Source organism: Salmo salar, chromosome 01 (genome assembly GCF_965601325.2).
Source record: "Salmo salar chromosome 01, fSalSal1, whole genome shotgun sequence".
In the NCBI taxonomy this organism is placed as follows: Eukaryota; Metazoa; Chordata; class Actinopteri; order Salmoniformes; family Salmonidae; genus Salmo; species Salmo salar.
The window spans coordinates 67,188,225-67,210,408 of NC_138291.1; the positions used below are offsets into that span (position 1 = coordinate 67,188,225).

Sequence of the window (22,184 nt, forward strand, 5' to 3'; positions counted from 1 at the left end):
GCAAATTTATTTATTTTTTGTTACAAGCCATGTTTCGTTAATGCCTATTTATTTTTGTTACAAGCCGTGTTTCGTTAAAGCCTGTGTAAAGTTCATTTGTTTCAATGTACCGGTAGGCACCTGCGGCTTATAGACATGTGCGGCTTATTTATGTTCAAAATAATATATATTTTTTAATTCAGTGGGTGTGGCTTATATTCAGGTGCGCTTAATAGTCCGGAAATTACGGTAACTGCAATTGCATTTGTTTAAGCTGTTTTTATTGACATAAATTTGGTTACATCCATAACGTGCTGATGATGGACGATTTTGCCTGGCATAGCTAGAAACGTTTGCCTTCTCTCCAGGACACTCGATACTATTCCTTACGAGGAGATTGCATTGCATATCAAACACTTTAATTTACATTTAATTCAATTGAGCAAAACAATTGGGATGTTTTTTTGGAAAAGCATTTAAGAATGTTCATGCAAACAGCGCATGATGACTGGATTGCACATCACAAATAGCCTACTAACCAAGACTAAGCACCAAACTTTTTCAATACCTGGTTTGCGTACCCATTGTTCCCTTAGCATTAACTGGTAGATATCATAAATTCAAACATCTTTCCTATCCTAACGGCTACTGATGTCATTCTTCTGTGAGCTGCTCCATGCGACAACCAGTTGCGAGCTGAGCGCGCTTGCTGCCTGCAGATGATATTCTTCTGAAACTAGGCTGTGTGCTGCAAGCATGTGGATATATTTCACGTGTTTTGCGATTGTGTAGGCTACTTTGTGCATGATTTGTCTGTCGTTCTACATAATGAATAAGTCGTATATCTCCACTACATTACTTTTATCCACAACAGTAGGGATTAAGAAGTGAGTATAGGCAATTCCCACTGACAAAAAGTGGGTATAGGGCGTATACCTGTGTGTAGCCTCCACGACATCACTGGCCCTTTGTGTTTTACAGTCAAGGAAATTGGGACAAAGTTTGAAGATATTTTTCAATGAAGGTAAAGGACAGTAATGTTACGAGTAAAGTAGGAATCCCAGGTTTCAATAGGCGATAAGATATTAATGTTTCAAGAAAGGAGTGTATATATTTGGCCTGGCGAAGCGCTTTTATGCACTGACTAAATGGAAGCTAATAATTATGAGTTTTTTACTCTGCTGGTCTCAAGAAGAAATTAATAGTCCTCACTGTCTGAGACCGACTGACACCTAGACAAGACCAAGACACCCAATACGTGGTCTTGAAACCGAAACACTGCCTAATAGTACAGATTTGTAATTGTCACGGCTGTCAAAAGGAGTAGTGGACCAAAGTGCAGCGTGTGTGTAGCTCCACATTTTATGTACTCTGTGAAACTCATGCAATACATCAAAATAACTGAATAGACAAAAACAACAAACCGTGACGCAGAAGAGAACAAACACTACTCAAAAATAATCACCCACAAAACCCAGGAAGAAAAACCCCTACTTAAATATGATCTCCAATTAGAGACAACGAGGACCAGCTGCCTCCAATTGGAGATCATCCCAAACAAGCCAACATAGAAATACAAAAACTAGAACCTAAGAACATAGAAATAGAAAACATAAAAAACACAAAACACCCCCTGTCACGCCCTGACCTACTCTACCATAGAAAATAACATCTTACTATGGTCAGGATGTGACAGTAATGTGGCATGAACACAACCAGTCATTATGTTTTCATCTGATTGTCAAACAATTAGGCTATCTCATGAGGCTCATAACCTGCACACGTTACTCAGGGAAGCAGAAGGACATGGGGTGCGGGAAAATAATTGTTTTCAAGCCTCATTTAGATATTTTTCTGAATATACACCATGTTTCATGAGCTGAAATAAAAAATCCCCAACATTTTCCATATGCACAAAAAGCTTAGCGGTACCTAGAATTATTTCTGTCTGTAATAAATCAATTTTGTGGGGAAAAACTCATTCTGATTGGCTGGGCCTGGCTACCCAGTGGGTTGGCCTGGCTGCCAAGTGGGTGGGCCTACGCATTCCAAGGCCCCACATATGGCTGCACCCCTGCCCAGTCATGTGAAATCAATAGATTAGGGCCTAATACATTTATTTCAATTGACTGATTTCCTTATATGAACTGTAAAATCTTTGAAATTATATTTTTGTTATATAATTTCCGACATTCGATAGGCTATTTGTTAGTCAACTTGTCTATAATTAGATACATGCAGCTTCTCTTCTGTCATTACTTGATGCTTGTCTAGAATACTAAATAAAGCCTTGCTCACCAGGGTAATGTCATAAATCGATAGAATGATCAATGCATCATCAACAAGTTAGTTGACATTGGTCAAGTTTTCTCTTTCATTTCTGGATCTCTCATGGAGCAAGGACGTTTAGGGACCAGGGAGATTTCCAAATGACATATGACCGGATTTAAGGAAATGCAAAGCCATGAAAATGATCCAACATGTTTCAGATAGTATTTCAGTTCGTCTTGGATGCATATTATGTGGTTGAAAATGATATACTGTCAGCTTTTATGTCGCTGAAAGAAATTGTACGTTAGGCTAAACAACAAGTCCCTAAGCACGTATTCACATTCTCTCAAGATGCTGAAACAAATAAATCATATTTCTCCACTCCAGTTCCTGAAACAAAATGAACATTTGGTCTATTATTAATTTTCTGTGAGGAACATTAACTTCAGGAGGAGTTAATTATAATAGGCTACATGTGAGGCCTACAGTCAGTGTCCAGACTTCAGTTACTATTCCAACTATTAACCTACTCCACTTTAAAATAATTCCTGCACTCATACAGTGCCATTTGATAAATGTAAAGAGGCATCACTTACAAAACACCAAAAAATGTTATGAATGATTTTCCGCCTTACTTTCACCCCTGAATAAAAAGGGATAAAATAGATAATCGTGGAAGGTTAGTTCCGCGGACGCATTGTGGAACACACCTTTGACGTTGTTTATTATTTTCCATTGAACACATAGGCCCTTGTTGATTATCCCTTACACAGTTTTTTTACTACAGTATTTAAACTATAGTAAACTGTTAATACTACAGTATACTACAGTCATGTCTGCAAAACACTACAGTGAATATTACAGTAAAGTCGACAAAAAAACACTACAGTGAATACTATAGTATTTATACCATAGTATACTATAGTGTTTTTTCATGTGGGTTTAAATCAACCGAAAACAATTCATTACGGTACGACTTATCCAATTTCTATTTGTGACACAAAATTCATTTCACCGCCTCTCAACACGTAGTTCCATTACTCCCCAATCACTATAGAAATACCATCCATAACACTGTTGGCACACTGAAGTGTTGATATAAAAAATGACAGCTGTGCATTCGGAATTCATGCTGGGTTTGTGCTAAGGATTCTGGTGACTGTCACGCTGATTCCTACGAGACGAGATCAAAGGCTCTACCAGCTACTTTGAAGTTCTCAGCCATCTAAATGTCATTTGATTGGCTGCCTGTACCTCTTGACAAAAAGAGGGCCACTGGTGGGCAGTCATTACTTAAGGGGGGCGTAATCAAATTGAGCTGTTTCAATATCCATGGGAAAAAGAGAATTCTCTCTATCTTTTCTTTTCTCAAGAGTGTGCTGCCTGGTGAGGAAGCGGTATCTTGAGGTCCAACAAGCGTATGAAGTATCTATTCTTGAAAAAAAATTCAAAGCATACCATGATGACTTATTCTAATTTTTGTAAGAATATAGGATACAGTACGTACCAAGAATGGATCTATATTTTTCATATCACATAATTAACTTAATATTGTTTGCCTTGTGGAATTCTACCACACAATCAGGCAGTCTCAAAGCTTTATCTACCTCAAAGAACCAACCAACCATAGAGCACTGGTAATGTTTAGCCAAGAGGCAAAGTAGGCTGCACATACAGACGCCATACACCCATTAACTAATATGCACCATCTGCCCTGTGCCAAGGAGATGATTACAGCAGGATTTCATCACATGAAACCAGTGGCTGCTGCTCTAATGTATGTCATGGAACCTTACACAAGGACAACTCTGCCAAAGCCCAGCTTCCAAACGTGCCCCAAAAACTCCTCTTTAGCATTCGCATGGAATTAGCATTAGCTTGACACAAATCCTGTTTGGACTCTGAACATATCCTCTTATCCTGTACATGCCAGTCCCTACTGTAGCCGGTCTATGAAACTGACCTTATGCTCTAATGTAGGTCCCCAGTGTAGCTTAATACATTTTCAATGAGACAACACCACTGTGTACTGTATTTACCCGCTTCTGGTTTATTGATATTAATGTGGTGTGTTGCTAATTGTAAGATAAAGATTGTGATTTATTAAAACAACAGTTATGTCATACTGTAGGTAAGACATAGAGCTTTAAAACAGGAGCGCTAAGCTTCAATCCAGCTCTCATTTTTGGTATACCTCCTAAAGAATGTTGAAATGTGAATGTTGACATGATTGACTAATCCCTCCTCATCTAATCCTACATTTTGGTCAGCAGTAAACAGCGTAGGATAGCTAGAGAGCTTCCTGCTGGGACTTCGACGCACACTGGGTCCTATTTTTATTTTATTATCCCACCGACTGATTCCTCAAATCCTCTCCATCCACCCCAGCAGAATTGTATCGTGATTAAATTATGATTTAAAAATAAATAAATAAATAGATTTACTCAAATATGGGTCAACGTAGTGGGGAGTGATATTTTCTCAGATATTTTCCACTCAACTCAAACTGTACAGTAGCTTTTCAGTGTCTGATATGTCAATTTGGCTCACTCCTCTTTTTCTTACTGTAGTATCTATATTGCGGTACAGTAATCCAGTTAATCTTGTTCCTCTGAATATTCCTGTACTCAGACTCAGTTTTCTTCCTCTTACACACTAGCAAGGTAACACGTAAACATATGCAAACACTCAATGAAGCATGTAGGATGCTCACTCATTTGTTCCTGAACAGAATGGACAGATGTTCTTGTTCTGCTTGCACAAGCCACAAATACTTTCTAACAGACTTAAATGTAGCACCTCGAAACTTACTTCTTAGAAATAAGCACTCTGTAAAGTATTTGAGATACAGTTTTGGAGGACAGCACTCAGCTACCTACAGACCCAGCTATGCCTACACCAGTGGAGGTTCCTCAGCGGAGGAAGGGGAGGACCATCCTCCTCAGTGAATTTCATAAAAATAGAAATGGTAAAACATTTTAAAAAGTTATCATTTTTAGATAAAACTATACTAAATACAGGACCAGTCAAAAGTTTCGACACACCTACTCATTCAAGGGTTTTTCTTTATTTTTTATATTTTCTACATTGTAAAATAATAATGAAGACATCAAAACTATGAAATAACACAAATTGAATCATTTAGTAACCAAAAAAGTGTTAAACAAATCAAAATATATTTTACATTGTTCAAAGTAGCCACCATTTGCCTTGATGAAAGCTTTGCACACTCTTGGCATTCTCTCAACCAGCTTCACCTGGAATGCTTTTCCAACAGTCTTGAAGGAGTTCCCACATATGCTGAGCACTTGTTGGCTGTTTTCCTTCACTCTGCGGTCCAACTCATCCCAAACCATCTCAATTGAGTTGAGGTCAGGTGATTGTGGAGGCCAGGTCATCTGATGCTGCACTCCATCACTCTCCTTCTTGGTCACATAGCCCTTACACAGCCTGGAGGTGGGTTTTGGGTAATTTTTCTGTTGAAAAGCAAATTATAGTCCCACTAAGCGCAAACCAGATGGAATGGCGTATCGCTACAGAATGCTGTGGTAGCCATGCTGGTTAAGTGTGCCTTGAATTCTAAATAAATCACAGACAGTGTCACCAGCAAAGCACCCCCACACCATCACACCTCCTCCTCCATGCTTTATGGTGGGAACCACACATGCGGAGGTCATTCGTTCACCTACTCTGCATCTCACAAAGACATGGCGGTTGGAACCAAAAATCTCAAATTGGACTCATCAGACCAAAGGACAGATTTCCACTAGTCTAATGTCCATTGTTCGTGTTTCTTGTCCCAAGCAAGTCACTTATTCGTATTGGTGTCCTTTAGTGGTGGTTTCTTTTCAGCAATTCGACCATGGAGGCCTGATTCACGTAGTCTCCTCTGAAAAGTTGATGTTGAGATGTGTCTATTACTTGAACTCTGTGAAGCATTTTTTGGGGCTGCAATTTCTGAGGCTGGTAACTCTAATGAACTTATTCTCTGCAGCAGAGGTAACTCTGGGTCTTCCTTTCCTGTGGCGGTCCTCATGAGAGCCAGTTTCATCATATCACTTGATGGTTTTTGCGACTGCTCTAGAAGAAACTTTCAAAGTCCTTTACATTTTCTGGATTGACTGACCTTCATGTCTTAAAGTAAGGATGGACTGTCATTTCTCTTTGCTTATTTGAACTGTTCTTGCCATAATATGGACTTGGTCTTTTACCATTCAAAGTAGCCACCATTTGCCTTGATGACAGCTTTGCACACTCTTGGCATTCTCTCAACCAGCTTCACCTGGAATGCTTTTCCAACAGTCTTGAAGGAGTTCCCACATATGCTGAGCACTTGTTGGCTGTTTTCCTTCACTCTGTGGTCCAACTCATCCCAAACTGTTCTTGCCATAATATGGACTTGGTCTTTTACCATGTTCTGTATAACCTTGTCACAACACAACTGATTGGCTCAAACACATTAAGAAGGAAAATCAATCCACTAATTAACTTTTAACATGCCACACCTGTTAATTGATATGCATTCCAGGTGACTACCTCATGAAGTTGGTTGAGAGATCGCCAAGAGTGTGCAAAGCTGTAATCAAGGCAATGGGTGGCTACTTTGAAGAATATAAAATCTAAAATGTATAACACTTTTTTGGTTACTACATGATTCCATGTGTTATTTCATAGTTGTGAAGTCTTCACTATTATTCTACAATGTAGAAAATTGTAAAAATAAAGAAAAACCCTTGAATGAGTAGGTGTGTCCAAACTTTTGACTGGTACTGTATACACACATTTTAATTGAAATGCTTTCCAGGTGATACCTGGAATGGACAGACAGTGACACTCTTGCCTGCATCTAGCTGATATAGGATGTCATCATTAGTCCAACAGTTGCAAACGAGAGTTTCTATTGGACAAATTCAAGTATGTTTATCCCCATTTTGTTCTGTTTGCTTCCATTTATGAAACGTTTTTCAACAGAATTGGCAGAACGAATACACCCCTGATCACGCGTAAACACACAGCCATGTTGTATTCCTTCTTGCATCCATGCGCTCTCCTCTTCCCTTCGCTTGTGGACTTCAATGCACAACACATCAGCTGTATTTGACCAGGTGAAAAAATCTTTCCAAGCCGAACCGCTACTCACAGCCTACATCGTTGTCCCCATATTAGCTAAAGTGACATCATAGTCAGCATAGCTAATAGCACTAACACGTTAGTAAACCCGCTACAATCATGCAGTAACGTTACAGTGCTTAGTCAGTAAGCAGTTACACCGCCCGGCAGGAATACGTTTGTAAAACCAAAAGCTTACCTTGACTTGGAAGAGTGTCAGTGTTGTGTTGGATAGTCATAACCAGCTAGCTAACATAGCATCCTTCTGTTTGAGCAGGGTGTTTCAGTAGTCTAAACTAGCTAGCTGAATTTGCTACCTAAGTAAGTGAAACTGAACGTTTTTTTTAAATGACAATCTCTCTGTATTTATATTTCTCTCTTGCTTCTCCTTCATTTTGGAAGAAATGTATTTGTTCAAAACTGTTCAACTATTGTCTTTCTCACTCTTTGAGTCAACTACTCACCACATGTTATGCACTGCAGTGCTAGCTTGCTGTAGCTTATGCTTTCAGTAATAGATTAATTCTCTGATCCTTGATAGGGTGGACAACATGTCACTTCATGCTGAAAGAGCTCTGATAGGTTGGAGGACATCCTCCGGAAGTTGTCATAATTACTGTGTAAGTCTATGGAAGGGGGTGAGAACCTTGAGCCTCCTAGGTTTTGTATTGAAGTCAATGTACCCAGAGGAGGACAGAAGCTAGCTGTCCTCCAGCTACACCATGGTTCTACTCTACAGAGTGCTGTTGAAGCTACTGTAGACCTTCTTTGCAAAATAGTGTGCATTAATCAATTATTTGGTGACATATGACTACCTCATATTTGTCTCTCGACCTGTGTGCACCTACATTGTAAACTTTAAATCATAGGCTAGGTTGTAGCAACCTCATGATGGGTATAGGGAAAATTTGAGTATCATGTAGTACCCTAAACCTATTACTGTTACATTGAACTTGGTGAATGGAATATGAATGAGTGTCATCCAATATGCTGTAATAGAAATAAGGCCATGCTCATGAAAAAAAATCATCCTCAATCATCTTAAATGGCACTGACCGCCGCTGACCTACTCAAACATATGCAAACTCTTACTCTTGATCTCACACAAACACACACACACACACACACACTTCTAAATACACTATATATACAAAAGTATGTGGAAACCCCTTCAAATTAGTGGATTCGGCTATTTCAGCCATACCCATAGCTGACAGGTGTATAAAATCGAGCACATGCAATCCCCAAACCTTCCCCAACAAGAAACCGTGGATTAATGGCAGCATTCGCGCAAAACTGAAAGCACGAACCACTGATTTTATTCAAGGCAAGGCGACCGGAAACATGACCGAATACAAACAGTGTAGCTATTCCCTCCGCAAGGCAATCAAACAAGCTAAGCGTCAGTATAGAGACAAAGTAGAGTCACAATTCAACGGCTCAGACACGAGACGTATGTGGCAGGGTCTACAGTCAAAAGAAAACCAGCCCCGTCGCGGACACCGACGTCTTGCTCCCAGACAAACTAAACAACTTCTTTGCTCGCTTTGAGGACAATACAGTGCCACTGACACGACCCGCTACCAAAACCTGCGGGCTCTCCTTCACCGCGCCAACGTGAGTAAAACATTTAAACGTGTTTACCCTCACAAGGCTGCCGGCCCAGACGGCATCTCTAGCCGCGTCCTCAGAGTATGCGCAGACCAGCTGGCTGGTGTGTTTACGGACTGTTCCCACATGCTTCAAGAGGGCCACCATTGTTCCTGTTCCCAAGAAAGCTAAGGAAACTGAGCTAAACGACTATCGCCCCGAAGCACTCACTTCCGTCATCATGAAGTGCTTTGAGAGACTAGTCAAGGATCATATCACCTCCACTCTACTTGACACCCTAGACCCACTCCAATTTGCTTACTGCCCCAATAGGTCCACAGACGACGCAATCACACTGCACACTGCCCTAACCCATCTGGACAAGAGGAATACCTATGTAAGAGTGCTGTTCATTGATTACAGCTCAGCATTTAACACCACAGTACCCTCCAAACTCGACATTAAGCTCGAGACCCTGGGTCTCGACCCTGCCCTGTGCAACTGGGTCCTGGACTTTCTGACGGGTCTTCCCCAGGGGGTGAGGGTAGGAAACAACATCTCCACCCTGCTGATCCTCAATACTGGGGCCCCACAAGAGTGCGTTCTCAGCCCTCTCCTGTACTCCCTGTTCACCCATGACTGCATGGCCATGCACGCCTCCAACTCAATCATCAAGTTTGCAGACAACACAACAGTGGTAGGCTTGATTTCCAACAACGACGAGACGGCCTACATGGAGGAGGTGAGGGCCCTCGGAGTGTGGTGTCAGGAAAATAACCTCACACTCAACGTCAACAAAACAGAGGAGATGATCATGGACTTCAGGAAGCAGCAGAGGGAGCACCCCCCTATCCACATCGACGGGACAGTAGTGGAGAAGGTGGGAAGTTTTAAGTTCCTTGGCGTACACATCACGGTCAAAGTCAAATGGTCCACCCACACAGACAGCGTGGTGAAGAAGGCGCAACAACCCTTTTACAGATGCACAATCGAGAGCATCCTGTCGGGCTGTATCACCGTCTGGTACGGCAACTGCTCCGCCCACAACCGTAAGGCTCTCCAGAGGGTCGTGAGGTCTGCACAACGCATCACCGGGGGCAAACTACCTGCCCTCCAGGACGCCTACACCACCCGATGTCACAGGAAGGCCAAAAAGATCATCAAGGACAACAACCACCCGAGCCACTGCTTGTGATCCAGAAGGCGAGGTCAATACAGGTGCATCAAAGCTGGGACCGAGAGACTGAAAAACAGCTTCTATCTCAAGGCCATCACACAGTTAAACAGCCATCACTAACATTGAGTGGCTGCTGCCAACACGCTGACTCAAATCTCTAGCCACTTTAATAATTAAAAATTGGATGTAATAAATAAAACTAGTCTCTTTAAACAATGCCACTTTATATAATGTTTACATACCCTACATTACTCATCTCTTATGTATATACTGTACTCTATACCATCTGCTGCATCTTGCCTATGCCGTTCGGCCATCGCTCATCCATATATTTACATGTACATATTCTTAGTCATTCCTTTACACTTGTGTGTATGAGGTAGTTGTTGTGAAATTGTTAGATTACTTGTTAGATATTACTGCATGGTTGGAACTAGAAGCACAAGGATTTCGCTACATTCACATTATCATCTGCTAACCATGTGTATGTGACCAATAAAATTTGATTTGATTTGATAGACAAACATTGGCAGTAAAATGGTCTTAGTGAAGAGTTCAGTGACTTTCAACGTGGCACCGTCATAGGATGCAATTTCTGCCCTGCTAGAACTACTCCGGTCAACTGTAAGTGCTGTTATTGTGAAGTGGAAACGTCTAGGAGCAACAATGGCTCAGCCGTGAAGTGGTTAGGCCACACAAGCTCACAGAACAGGACCGCCGAGTGCTAAAGCGCGTATAAATCGTCTGTCCTCGGTTGCAACACTCACTACCGAGTTCCAAACTGCCTCTGGAAGCAACATCAACACAATAACTGTTCGTCGGGAGCTTCATGTAATGTGTTTCCATGGCCGAGCAGCTGCACACAAGCCTAAGATCACCATGCGCAATGCCAAGCTTCGGCTGGAGTGGTGTAAAGCTCGCCGCCATTGGACTCTGGAGCAGTGGAAACACGTTCTCTGGAGTGATGAATGACTTTTCCCCATCTGGCAGTCCAATGGACGAATCTGGCTTTGGCGGATGCCAGGAGAACACTACTTGCGCGAATGCATAGTCCCAACTGTAAACTTTGGTGGAAAAGGAATGATGGTCTGGGGTTGTTTTTCATGATTTGGGCTAGGCCCCTTATTTCCAGTGAAGGGAAATCTTAACGCTACAGCATACAATGACATTCTACACGATTCTTTGCTTCCAACTTTGTGGCAACAGGTTGGGGAAGGCCCTTTCCTATTTCATCATGACAATACCCCCATGCACAAAGCGAGGTCCATACAGAAATGGTTTGTCAAGATTGGTGTTGAAGAACTTAACTGGCCCTGACCTCAACCTCATCAAACACCTTTGGGATAAATTGGAATGCCGACTGTGAGCCAGGCCTAATTGCCCAACATCAGTGCCCGACCTCACTAATGCTCTTGTGGCTGAATGGAAGCAAGTCCCCACAGCAATATTCTAACATCTAGTGGAAAGCCTTTCCGGAAATGGAGGCTGTTGTAACAGCAAAGTGGGGACCAACTCCATAATAATGCCCATGATTTTGTAATAAGATGTTCGACGAGCAGGTGTCCACATGCGGTGCATTCAGAAAGTATTCAGACCCCTTTACTTTTTACATGTTTTGTTAAGTTACAGCCTTATTTTAAAATTGATTAAATATTTTTTTCCCCCTCACCAATCTACACACAATACCCCATTATGACAAAGCAAAAACAGGTTTTTCGAATTTTTGCAAATGTATAATATTTTTATGGGGGGAAATATCACAATTATAAGTATTCAGACCCATTACTCAGTACTTTGTTGAAGCACCTTTGGCAGCGATTACACCCTCTTCTTGGGTATGACGCTACAAGCTTGGCACACCTGTATTTGGGGAGTTTCTCCCATTTTCTCTGCAGATTCTCTTAAGTTCTGTCAGGTTGGTTGGGGAGAGTTGCTGCACAGCTATTTTCAGGTCTCTTCAGAGATGTTCGATTGAGTTCAAGTCCAGGCTCTAGCTGGGCCACTCAAGGAAATTGAGAGACTTGTCCAGAAGCCACTGCTGCATTGTCTTGGCTGTGTGCTTAGGGTCGATAACCTGTTGGAAGGTGAACATTCGCCCCAGTCTGAGGTCCTGAGTGCTCTGGAGCAGGTTTTCATCAAGGATCTCTCTGTACTTTGCTCTGTTCATCTTTCCCTCAATCCTGACTAGTCTCCTAGTCCCTGCCGCTGAAAAACATCCCCACAGCATGATGCTGCCACCACCATGCTTCACTTCAGGGATGTTGCCAGGTTTCCTCAAGACTTGACGCTTGGCATTCAGGCCAAAGAGTTCAATCTTGGTTTCGTTAGACCAAAGAATCTTGTTTCTCGTCATTTAGGTGCCTTTTGGCAAAATCCAAGCGGCCTGTCATGTGCCTTTTACTGAGGATTGGCTTCCGTGTTGCAACTCTACCATAAAGGCCTGATTGGTAGAGTGCTGCAGAGATTGTTGTCCTTCTGGAATGTTCTCCCGTCTCCAAAGAGGAACTCTGGAGCTCTGTCAGAGTGACCATCGGGTTCTTGGTCACCTCCCTCACCAAGGCCCTTCTCCCCTAATTGCTCAGTTTGGCCGGTTGGCCAGCCCTAGGAAGAGTCTTGGTCGTTCCAAAGTTGTTCCATTTAAGAATGAAGGAAGCCACCATGTTCTTGGGGACCTTCAATGTTGCAGAAATGTTTTGTACCCTTCCCCAGATCCGTGCCTCGACACAATCCTGTCTCGGAGCTCTACGTCCAAATTATCCGACCTCATGGCCTGTTTTTTTTCTCTGACATGCAGTGTCAACCGTGGCACCTTATGTGCCTTTCCAAATAATATCCAATCAATTTCATTTACCACAGTTGCACTCTAGTCAATTTGTAGAAACATCTCAAGGATGGTCAATTTAAACAGGATGCACCTGAGCCCAATTTCGAATCTCATAGCAAAGGGTCTGAATACTTATGTAAATAAGGTATTTCTGTTTTCTATATTTAATAAACGTGCAAAAATGTCCAAAAACCGTTTTTTGCTTTGTCATTATGGAGTATTGTGTGTAGATTGATGAAGAATTTTTTTTTTACGTCCATTTTATAATAAGTTTGTAACGTAACAAAATGTGGAAAAAGTCAAGGGGCCTGAGTATTTTCCGAATGCACTGTACTTTTGGTCATGTATTGTATGTTTCTGTGACCATCCCCTCAGATGTATCTTTGATTATGCAGCTGTAGAGATGGGTGTTCCTGCTACTCCTCAGCCAATGCTTGTGATGGGACTCACCATGTCAATCTGTTCATGGCCTGTAGTGACACACACACACACACACACACACACACACACACACACACACACACACACACACACACACACACACACACACACACACACACACACACACACACACACACATATATAAATACTATAATTAACTCATCAGGGATTCTTCAAAGTGCGACAATATGTCATTCAAGGTCACTCCCAAACCCTGCCACCGACTCCTCTAGCTTCCCAGTGCTGTATATTTCACATATTCCTAATTACTAACAGTTTACACACGTCATTGAAAATACTGTATAAGGCAATTAAAAACCAGTGTCTAACTTCTCTCTTGTCCTCTAAAAGCGAATGTATTTTTTGATGTGGAGCTGAGGTTTTGATGTCTATTTTCTGTTCTGTTCTTTTAGGGGCCTGTTTGCAAGTCATTACACTGAGACACATTACCTGGAGGATGGGAGTCCCGTCAGTGCTGCTCACAACTCTACGGTAGGCTGGAGGTTGAGTGCTTCTGACATTCATGTCTGAATGAACATTGTGTGCTGCTGACTTTAAAGGATGGACCTTTAACAATGTTATGTGAACTCAACTTATGTTTTTTGGATCAAATGGCCCTCAAGGCCCTGAATTTAAAATGTATTAACTTGAGATTTTGGATCACTGGCCTTCACATAATACTCCATAATGTCAAAGTGGAATTATGTTTTTTAAAACTTTTGCTAATTAATTAAAAATGAAAAGCTGAAATGTCTTGAGTCAATAAGTATACAACCCATTTGTTATGGCAAGCCTAAGTAAGTTCAGGAGCAAACATACACTTAACAAGTCACATAATATGTTGCATGGACTCACTCTGTGTGCAATAATAGTGTTTAAAATTATTTTTGAATGACTAACTTATCTCTGTACACCACACATACAATTACCTGTAAGGTCCCTCAGTCAAGCAGTGAATTTCTAACACAGATTCAACCACAAAGACCAGGGAGTTTTTCCAATGCCTTGCAAAGAAGGGCACCTATTGGTAGATGGGTATTTTTTTTTTTACAAAAGCAGACATTGCATATCCCTTTGAGCATGGTGAATTTCTTTATTAGGCTTTGAATGGTCTATAAATACACCCGGTCACTCCAAAGATACAGACGTCCTTCCTTACTCAGTTGCTGGAGAGGAAGGAAACCGCTCAAGGATTTCACCATGAGGCCAATGGTGACTTTAAAACAGTTACATAGTTTAATGGCCGTGATAAGAGAAAACAGAGGATGGATGAACCTCATTGTAGTAACTCCACAATACTAACCTAAAATACAGAGTGAGAATAAGGAAGCATAAGGCACTAAATTAAAATTGAAAAACATTTGTCAAAGAAGTTAACTTTATGTCCTGAAAACAAAGCATTATTTTGGGGGCAAATCCAACACAACACATTTGGCGGATGAATCAGAATTAGTTGGGTAACATAGATAATTAAGATGTCTTATCTGCATAATATGCTTATGTGATATACTTGTTATTAGAATGTATCCCTTTGGACTCTGGTGTTGGCAGTTGCACTTCTTCCCTCAGCTGGGGCTCAGTCACTTGGGGCCCAGAGAGGGGAGAGGTCAGATTTGTCTTTTACATGTCTCTGGTGCTATGCAGAATATCAGAAAGGGAAGAGGACAGGATGGAACATTGTCTTCATATGTGAATGTGTCTTTACCTATTCTTAAACCATGTGAAGGGATGGCATGATTAATGGGGAACCAATTACTTGTCTCCACAATGTATGTGCGCAAGTCACTCCCTCCTTTGGCATTGGGGGGAGGTGTATGGCTGTGTATGGAACCATTGTATGTCCTCTCTGATGTGGCACTTATCCTGGGATAGTATATGATCTAGAGACTCACTCCCCTCAGTGAGCTTGTCCAGGAGTGGGGTCAAGAAGGGGTTTTACTTGAGATGGGAGTATCTAGAGTTGACAATTGAGTTATGCCATTGGATGAGCTAGTGTTTCTGTTCTATACCGTACCAGGAAGAGACGGTTCCAGTTTGGAATAGGACCAGACACTGGTCTATACAATGAAAACTGTTGACACAGCAGATGCTATCTGCAATGTATTATAGATGTCTTTCATACAAATCTTAACCTTGTGATGTATCTGTTGTTCGTCATGTAGGTTGAGAGGGGTGTATCTTGGCTATAAAAGATCTTTGTACTTTTGTGTTGTCACTCTCAACGGTTCATTAGAAATAGGGAATCGTTGAAAGTCAGTGCTATTGCAAAGCTCTTATTATTAAAGATGTAGGTTAAGTATAACTCTGACTGGTGTGAAGTTTGTTTCTCCTCATTTGGTAATACAGAAATTAACCACCACACACATTACTGAGTACCACTCTTCATATTTTCAAGCATGGGGGTGGCTGCATCATGTTATGGCTATTCTTGTCATCGGCAAGGACTAGGGAGGTTTTTTTGCATAAAAAGAAATGGAATAGAGCTAAGAGGAAAACCTGGTTCAGTCTGCTTTCCAACAGACACTGGGAGACAAATTCACCTTTCAGCAGGACAATAACGTAAAAGACAAGGCCAAATATACTCTGCAGTTGCTTACCAAGACAACATTGAATGTTCCTGAGTGGCCTAGGTTTTCACTTAAATCAGCAAGACTTGAAAATGGCTGTCTGGCAATGACCAACAACCAACATGACACAGCTTGAAGAATTGTAAAAATCATAATGTGAAAATATTGTACAATCCAGATGTGCAAAGCTCTTAGAGACTTACCCAGAAAGTCTCATAGCTGTAGTTGCTGCCGTTGACGATGCTAACATGTATTGACTCAGGGGGTTAAATACTTATGTAATCAAGCTATATTATTGTTTTATTTTTCATAATTATTTTACAAATGTTATAATTTTTCTTCCACTTTGACGTTACATAGTATTTTAATCCATTTTAAACCCACCTTGGAACCAACAGAATATTTTATGAAGAAACTGTACCTTAAGTAGAGCTAGTTATCATGCTATTTACATTATTGCACAAAGCACAACGTAAGTCCTCCAGAACCAGAACTACAGTATATTCCAATGGATGTCAAGGCGATTTGGCTTCGTTAGCTTACAGTTTGATTTAGTTAGTTGGTACTGTAAGTACACAAATGTTAGTGCCAGCACTTAGATCTGGGTCAACTGAACTACTCTTCCTTACATTAATTAGCTTAACTGTTGAAGGAAGGTTTGACAACAGGACAGCACAGCGGCTTTTCTAGGCCAGCCTTCAGGTACAATGTGTTAAAGCATTCTGGGATAATCAAGCCAACCAAGCCTCATTAGTGATTTTCAAAAGCCTTTCGCTTAACATAGTTAGCAGGCTTGTTCCCCCTTCACAGCTGGAGTGAGATTTGAAAATATGACTTAATTGAGCAGAGGTGAGGACAGTTTGACAGGTGCTTTGCAGGTGGAAGGGGAAATGGTTTGTGATTTGGCACTGATTGACAATCTATTTTCCTCAAAGCTAAAATACACAGTGATGTTCCTCATTCTTCAGAACATGATTGGTGGTATAAAGTAAAGTAGGAGGAGATGTTAACATATTATCTTGTCAGTGTATCAGTGTGTAGAGCTGATATAATAAGAAAGGAATAAAACATTTAAAACTTGCTAAAAATCTTGACATTGAAGACATACCATAAGAAATTGAGTGGAAGAGGATGGAAAATGGTTTATAGTCACAGTCACATAGAGCCCCAAAACCTAGCGGTCAAACATGGAAATGGTTCCAATCGTTTTGTCACCATTCATTTTTCCCATTGGGGATTTTAGAACCACTTCAAACAAGGTCTGCATGACATTTTCAAAACTGTAAATCTCTCTCGGACAATGTGACTTTTATCAATATTTTCCGCTTTATTTACTCTCAGATTCAAAAAATTAAAATTGGCATCAAAGTAGACCATGCAAGCTCCTGCATGTCATCTCTAGCTGTCAGCTACCTAGCTTGCTACTAGCTACCTTGATCCAAAACAAAATATACACTGAGTGTACAAAACATTAGGAACACCTTCCTAATATTAAGTTACACCCCCCTTTTCCCACAAAACAGCCTTAATTCGTCGGGGCATGGACTTTACAAGGTGTCGAAAGCCTTCTACAGGGCATGTTGAGTCCAATGCTTCCCACAGTTGTGTCAAGTTGGCTGGTAGTGGATCTCTACTCTGAATAGCCTTTTCCATCTCATCCCACAGATGCTCAATTGGATTGAGATCTGGTGACTGGGCAGCCCACTGCAGTAAGCTGAATTCACTGTCATGTACGTGGAATCATTCATGGACAATCCTAGCCTTGTGGCATGGGGCATTATTCTGCTGAAAAATCTATTTGCAGATGGATACACTGCTGCCATGTAGAAATGCACCTGATGGCAATGATGTTCAGATATCCTGTGACATTCAAAGTTGCTCCACTTTTATCAAGGGGCCCAATGTGTGCCATGAAAACACACCCCAAACCATCACACCACCAGCTTGCAATGTTGACACACCGCAGGAACCAGATTCATGCAGCAGGAACCAGATTCATCAGACCAGGCAATTTTCCAATTCTCCAGTGTCCAGTGTTTTCGTTCCTTAGCCCACTGCAACTGCAGTTTCTTGTTTTTTTGCTGAAAGAAGTTGAACTCTATAAGGTCGTTGGCTGCCATACCCCATTTGTTACAAGGTATGATGAGTTGTGCATTCTTTTATGGGTCGTTGGGCACCAATGTTGTAATACTGTATGCAACTATTTGGGTGAAATATGAGTTATAGATCTGTGATCGTCATTGAAAGCAAGTCTAAGAAGCAGTAGATCAGTCTATGTGCGCTATGCTTTCTATGCTTTCTGTTAATATTTGTGTCTTTTACTTTAGGTTTTGTACACCAGCTTCAAACAGCTGAAAATACAATATTTTCGGGTTATGGAAAATATACTTCACAGCGGTTTAGATGGTGCAATGATTCTCTACACTATACTTGCTTATTTTGTCACATAAACTGAAATTAGGCAAACTATTAGAATTTTAGCAACCAGGAAATGCTGGAGCGATTTCTGCATAGTGCATCTTTAATAAAAGTCCCATGATGGTAGTGACTGCCCATTATTGCTTATCACTTAGTAACATTACTTTATTTTAATAAAATATTTGTTTTATTTGATGACTTTATTATTTCATTCCAAGTCATCATCTCATCTCTATAGAGCTGCTGCCTATGCTGTCTGACAATTTTTTTTTTTTAGTAGTTCTTCAAAGTAAATAAGGCATACTTTTATGACTGGTGAATAGTAACTATCAATCAGCTAGAACATGTATTTTCAGGCTCGTGAAGCAACTGCTTTCTATTCTCTAGACTGAGTGTTCTTTCTTCTCTCAGTCTCTGTGTCTTCTCCAAACAGACCGGCCAAGTTTAAGTGGGTGCGAAATAAATTATGGTCATTGTAGTTAATTACCACATTTTCTGCGCTAAAGTATGTAGAATATTGGCCTGTTGGAAACTACTGATTTATCTCTACAGAAATTGAGCACACAAAAAAAGAAAAATGGAATTCAAATAATTTAACCGACGTCGGGAAATTAGTTGTTTTATAAAACAACATTTTGGTTAATAGTTCAGCACTACCATTCATCCTCTGAATGGCACACATACAACATCCATGTCTCAATTGTCTCAAGGCTTAAAAATTGTTCTTTAACCTGTCTCCTCCCCTTCATCTACACTGATCGAAGTGGATTTAACAGGTGACATCAATAAAGGATCATAGCTTTCAGCTGGATTCACCTGATCAGTTTGTCATAGAAAGAGCAGGTGTTCCTAATGTTTTATACACTCAGTATTGAACATTTTTATTTACTGTTCTATATTTTATTTAACTAATATTTGTTGGCTTATTTATGCATTTGGTCTTGTGTCTTGAAAAGAATACTATCCTAGTAACAGTCAGATATTTACAATGTGTCATGAATACTCGGCTAGTTTTTTTGCAAATAAGCTAGCTAGCTAGCTAACTTTATGAATGACGTGAAATATATTTCAATTCATGGTGTCTAAATGTAGTGCTGTATTAAAGCAATTCAGAGCTAACTTTTGACATGTTCTGTTACAGAGTCAAAGCCATATTTACCCATCGCAGAATGTATCAATAGTTATGAATGAATAAGCATATTTACAGTGCCTTCAGAAAGTATTCACACTCCTTGACTTTTTCCACATTGTGTTGTGTTACAGCCTGAATTTACAATGTATTGTCACTGGCCTAAAAACAATACCCAATAAAGTCCAAGTGGAATCTTAATTTCTTTTTTTCATTAAAAATCAAAAGCTTAAATGTCTTGAGTCAATAACTATTCAACCATTTGTTATGCAAGCCTAAGTAAGTTCAGGAGTTGTCACGTCCTGACCAGTAAAGGGGTAATTTTGTTATTGTAGTTGGTCAGGACGTGGCAGGGGTGTGTTTGTTTTGTGGTGTTGTGCTTTTTGGGTTAGTTCTATGTTATGTATTTCTATGTTTGATTTTCTAGTATTTCTATTTCTATGTTCAGGGTTTTGGTTTGGCCTTCAATTGAAGGCAGCTGTTCTTCGTTGCCTTTAATTAGAGGCCATATTTAAGTGGGTTTATTTTGTCTTGTGTTTGTGGGTGGTTGTTCCATGTATAGTTAGGTTACCTTACAGGACTGTCGTTCGTTTTCTTGTTTTGTTTCAGTGTTCACGTTTAAATAAAAGTATAAGTATGGACACTTACCACGCTGCGTATTGGTCCGATATTTCTTCCTCCTCAGAAGACGAAACTTATGATAGAACCACCCACCATAAGAGGACCAAGCAGCGGAGGAAGGAGCAGCAGGAGGAGTATAAGGAGTCATGGACCTGGGAGGAGATACTAGCTGGAGAAGGACCATGGAGGAAGGCTGGAGAGGACCGGAAACGTTATGCGGGGACACGGCTGGCAAGGAAGCCTGAGAGGCAGCCCCCAATTTTTTTTGGGGGGGGTGCACAGGTGAAGATTGGCTAGGTCAGGCAATAGACCTGAGCCAACTCCCCGTGCTTATTATGGGGAGCGGATGGCGGTGAGAGCACCATTCTATGCGGAAGTGCGCAAGGTCTCGCCCATCCGCATGCACAGTCCGGTGCGAGCGATACCAGCCCCCCGCAGGTGCCGTGCTAGAGTGGGCATCCAGCCAGGGAGAAGTATGCCTGCGCAATACATCTGGCCACCAGTGCGTCTCCTGGGCCCAGGCTACCCTGCGCCAGCTCTACGCACGGCAGCCATCTTGCCTCAGCACAGCCCAGTTCGCCCTGTGCCAGTACTCCGCCCGTGCCGGGCTACAGAAAAAAACTCCAGTGCGTAGTCAAGGCCCCGTGTCAGCCGCCCTCGCCAGCCCGGGTGCGCGTCCCTGCTGGCGCCTCCCCCCCCCGCCCGGACGTGAGCCGCCGCCGTCGCCTGCCGCCCTCGCCGCCCGGGTGCGGCCTAGTCTGGCGCCTCCAAAGCCAGCCCCACGCACCAGGCCTTTAGTATGCCTGCCCAGTCCAGTTCGTCCTGCTCCTGCTCCTCGCACTAGCCCTGTGGTGCATGTCACTAGTCTGGCGCCTCCAAAGCCAGTCCCACGCATCAGGCCTTCAGTGCGCAGTCCCTGTCTAGAGCTTCCGGCGACAGTGCCCCGTCTAGAGCTTCCGGCGACAGTGCCCCGTCTAGAGCTTCCGGCGACAGTGCCCCGCCAGTCCGGCGCAGCCAGAGTCGCCCCGCCAGTCCGGCGCAGCCAGAGTCGCCCCGCCAGTCCGGCGCAGCCAGAGTCGCCCCGCCAGCCCGGCGCAGCCAGAGCCTTCAGCGGTGGGCTACAGCCCTGAGCCTTCAGCAGGGTGGACAGGTTAGCGGGCAGGAAGGCCGGAACCAGAGCCACCTCCGTAGGAGGGAGTATTGGGGAAGGGGGGGTGTTTGCACAGGAACCGTCGGTGACTTTTGCCACCCTCCCTTCCCTCCCTTTAGTTTTTTTTTTTTTTGTGGGTTGTTGTTGGTGTCTTATGGTTTTCTTGTTTTGTTTCAGTGTTCACATTTAAATAAAAGTATAAGTATGGAGACTTACCACGCTGCATATTGGTCTGATATTTCTTCCTCCTCAGAAGACGAAACTTATGACAGGAGTAAACATTTACTTAACAAGTCACATAATATGTTGCATGGACTCACTCTGTATGCAATAATAGTTTTTAACATGATTTTTGAATGACTACCTCGTCTCTTTATCCCACACATACAATTATCTGTAAGGTCCCTCAGTCGAGCAGTGAATTTCAAACACAGATTCAACCACAAAGACCAGGGAGGTTTTCTAATGCCACGCAAAGAAGGCCACCTATTGGTAGATGGGTAAAAAAAAGAGACATTGAATATCCCTTTGAGCATGGTGAAGTTTATTAATTACACTTTGGATGGTGTATCAATACACCCAGTCATTACAAAGATATAGGCAACCTTCCTAACTCAGGTGTTGGGGAGGAAGGACACCGTTCAGGGATTTCAGTGGTGACTTTAAAACAGTTAGAGTTTAATGGATGGATTGTCACGGTTGTTGTATGATGGAGCGGACCAAAGCGCAGAGTGTGTATCGTTCCACATTTTCTTTATTGAACTGTGAAACTATGCAATACATACAAAATAAACTAAAGAACAAAAACAACAAACCGTCACGAAGAGGTGAAACATACACTAACTCAACAATCTCCCACAATCCAGGTGGGAAAAATAACTACTTAAGTATGATCTCCAATTAGAGAC

General features: G+C 41.8%; 1 protein-coding gene across 2 annotated transcripts in view; it reads left to right on the plus strand.

Annotated features, from left to right (window-relative positions):
• Positions 1-22,184, plus strand: part of adam12b (ADAM metallopeptidase domain 12b) — a 169,787-nt gene that overhangs the window by 86,846 nt on the left and 60,757 nt on the right. For both annotated transcript variants that reach the window (XM_014204336.3, XM_014204340.3), the window contains exon 4: positions 13,805-13,883. In XM_014204336.3, coding sequence (XP_014059811.2) covers positions 13,805-13,883 — 79 coding nt within the window. The remainder of the gene's footprint in view (positions 1-13,804; positions 13,884-22,184) is intronic.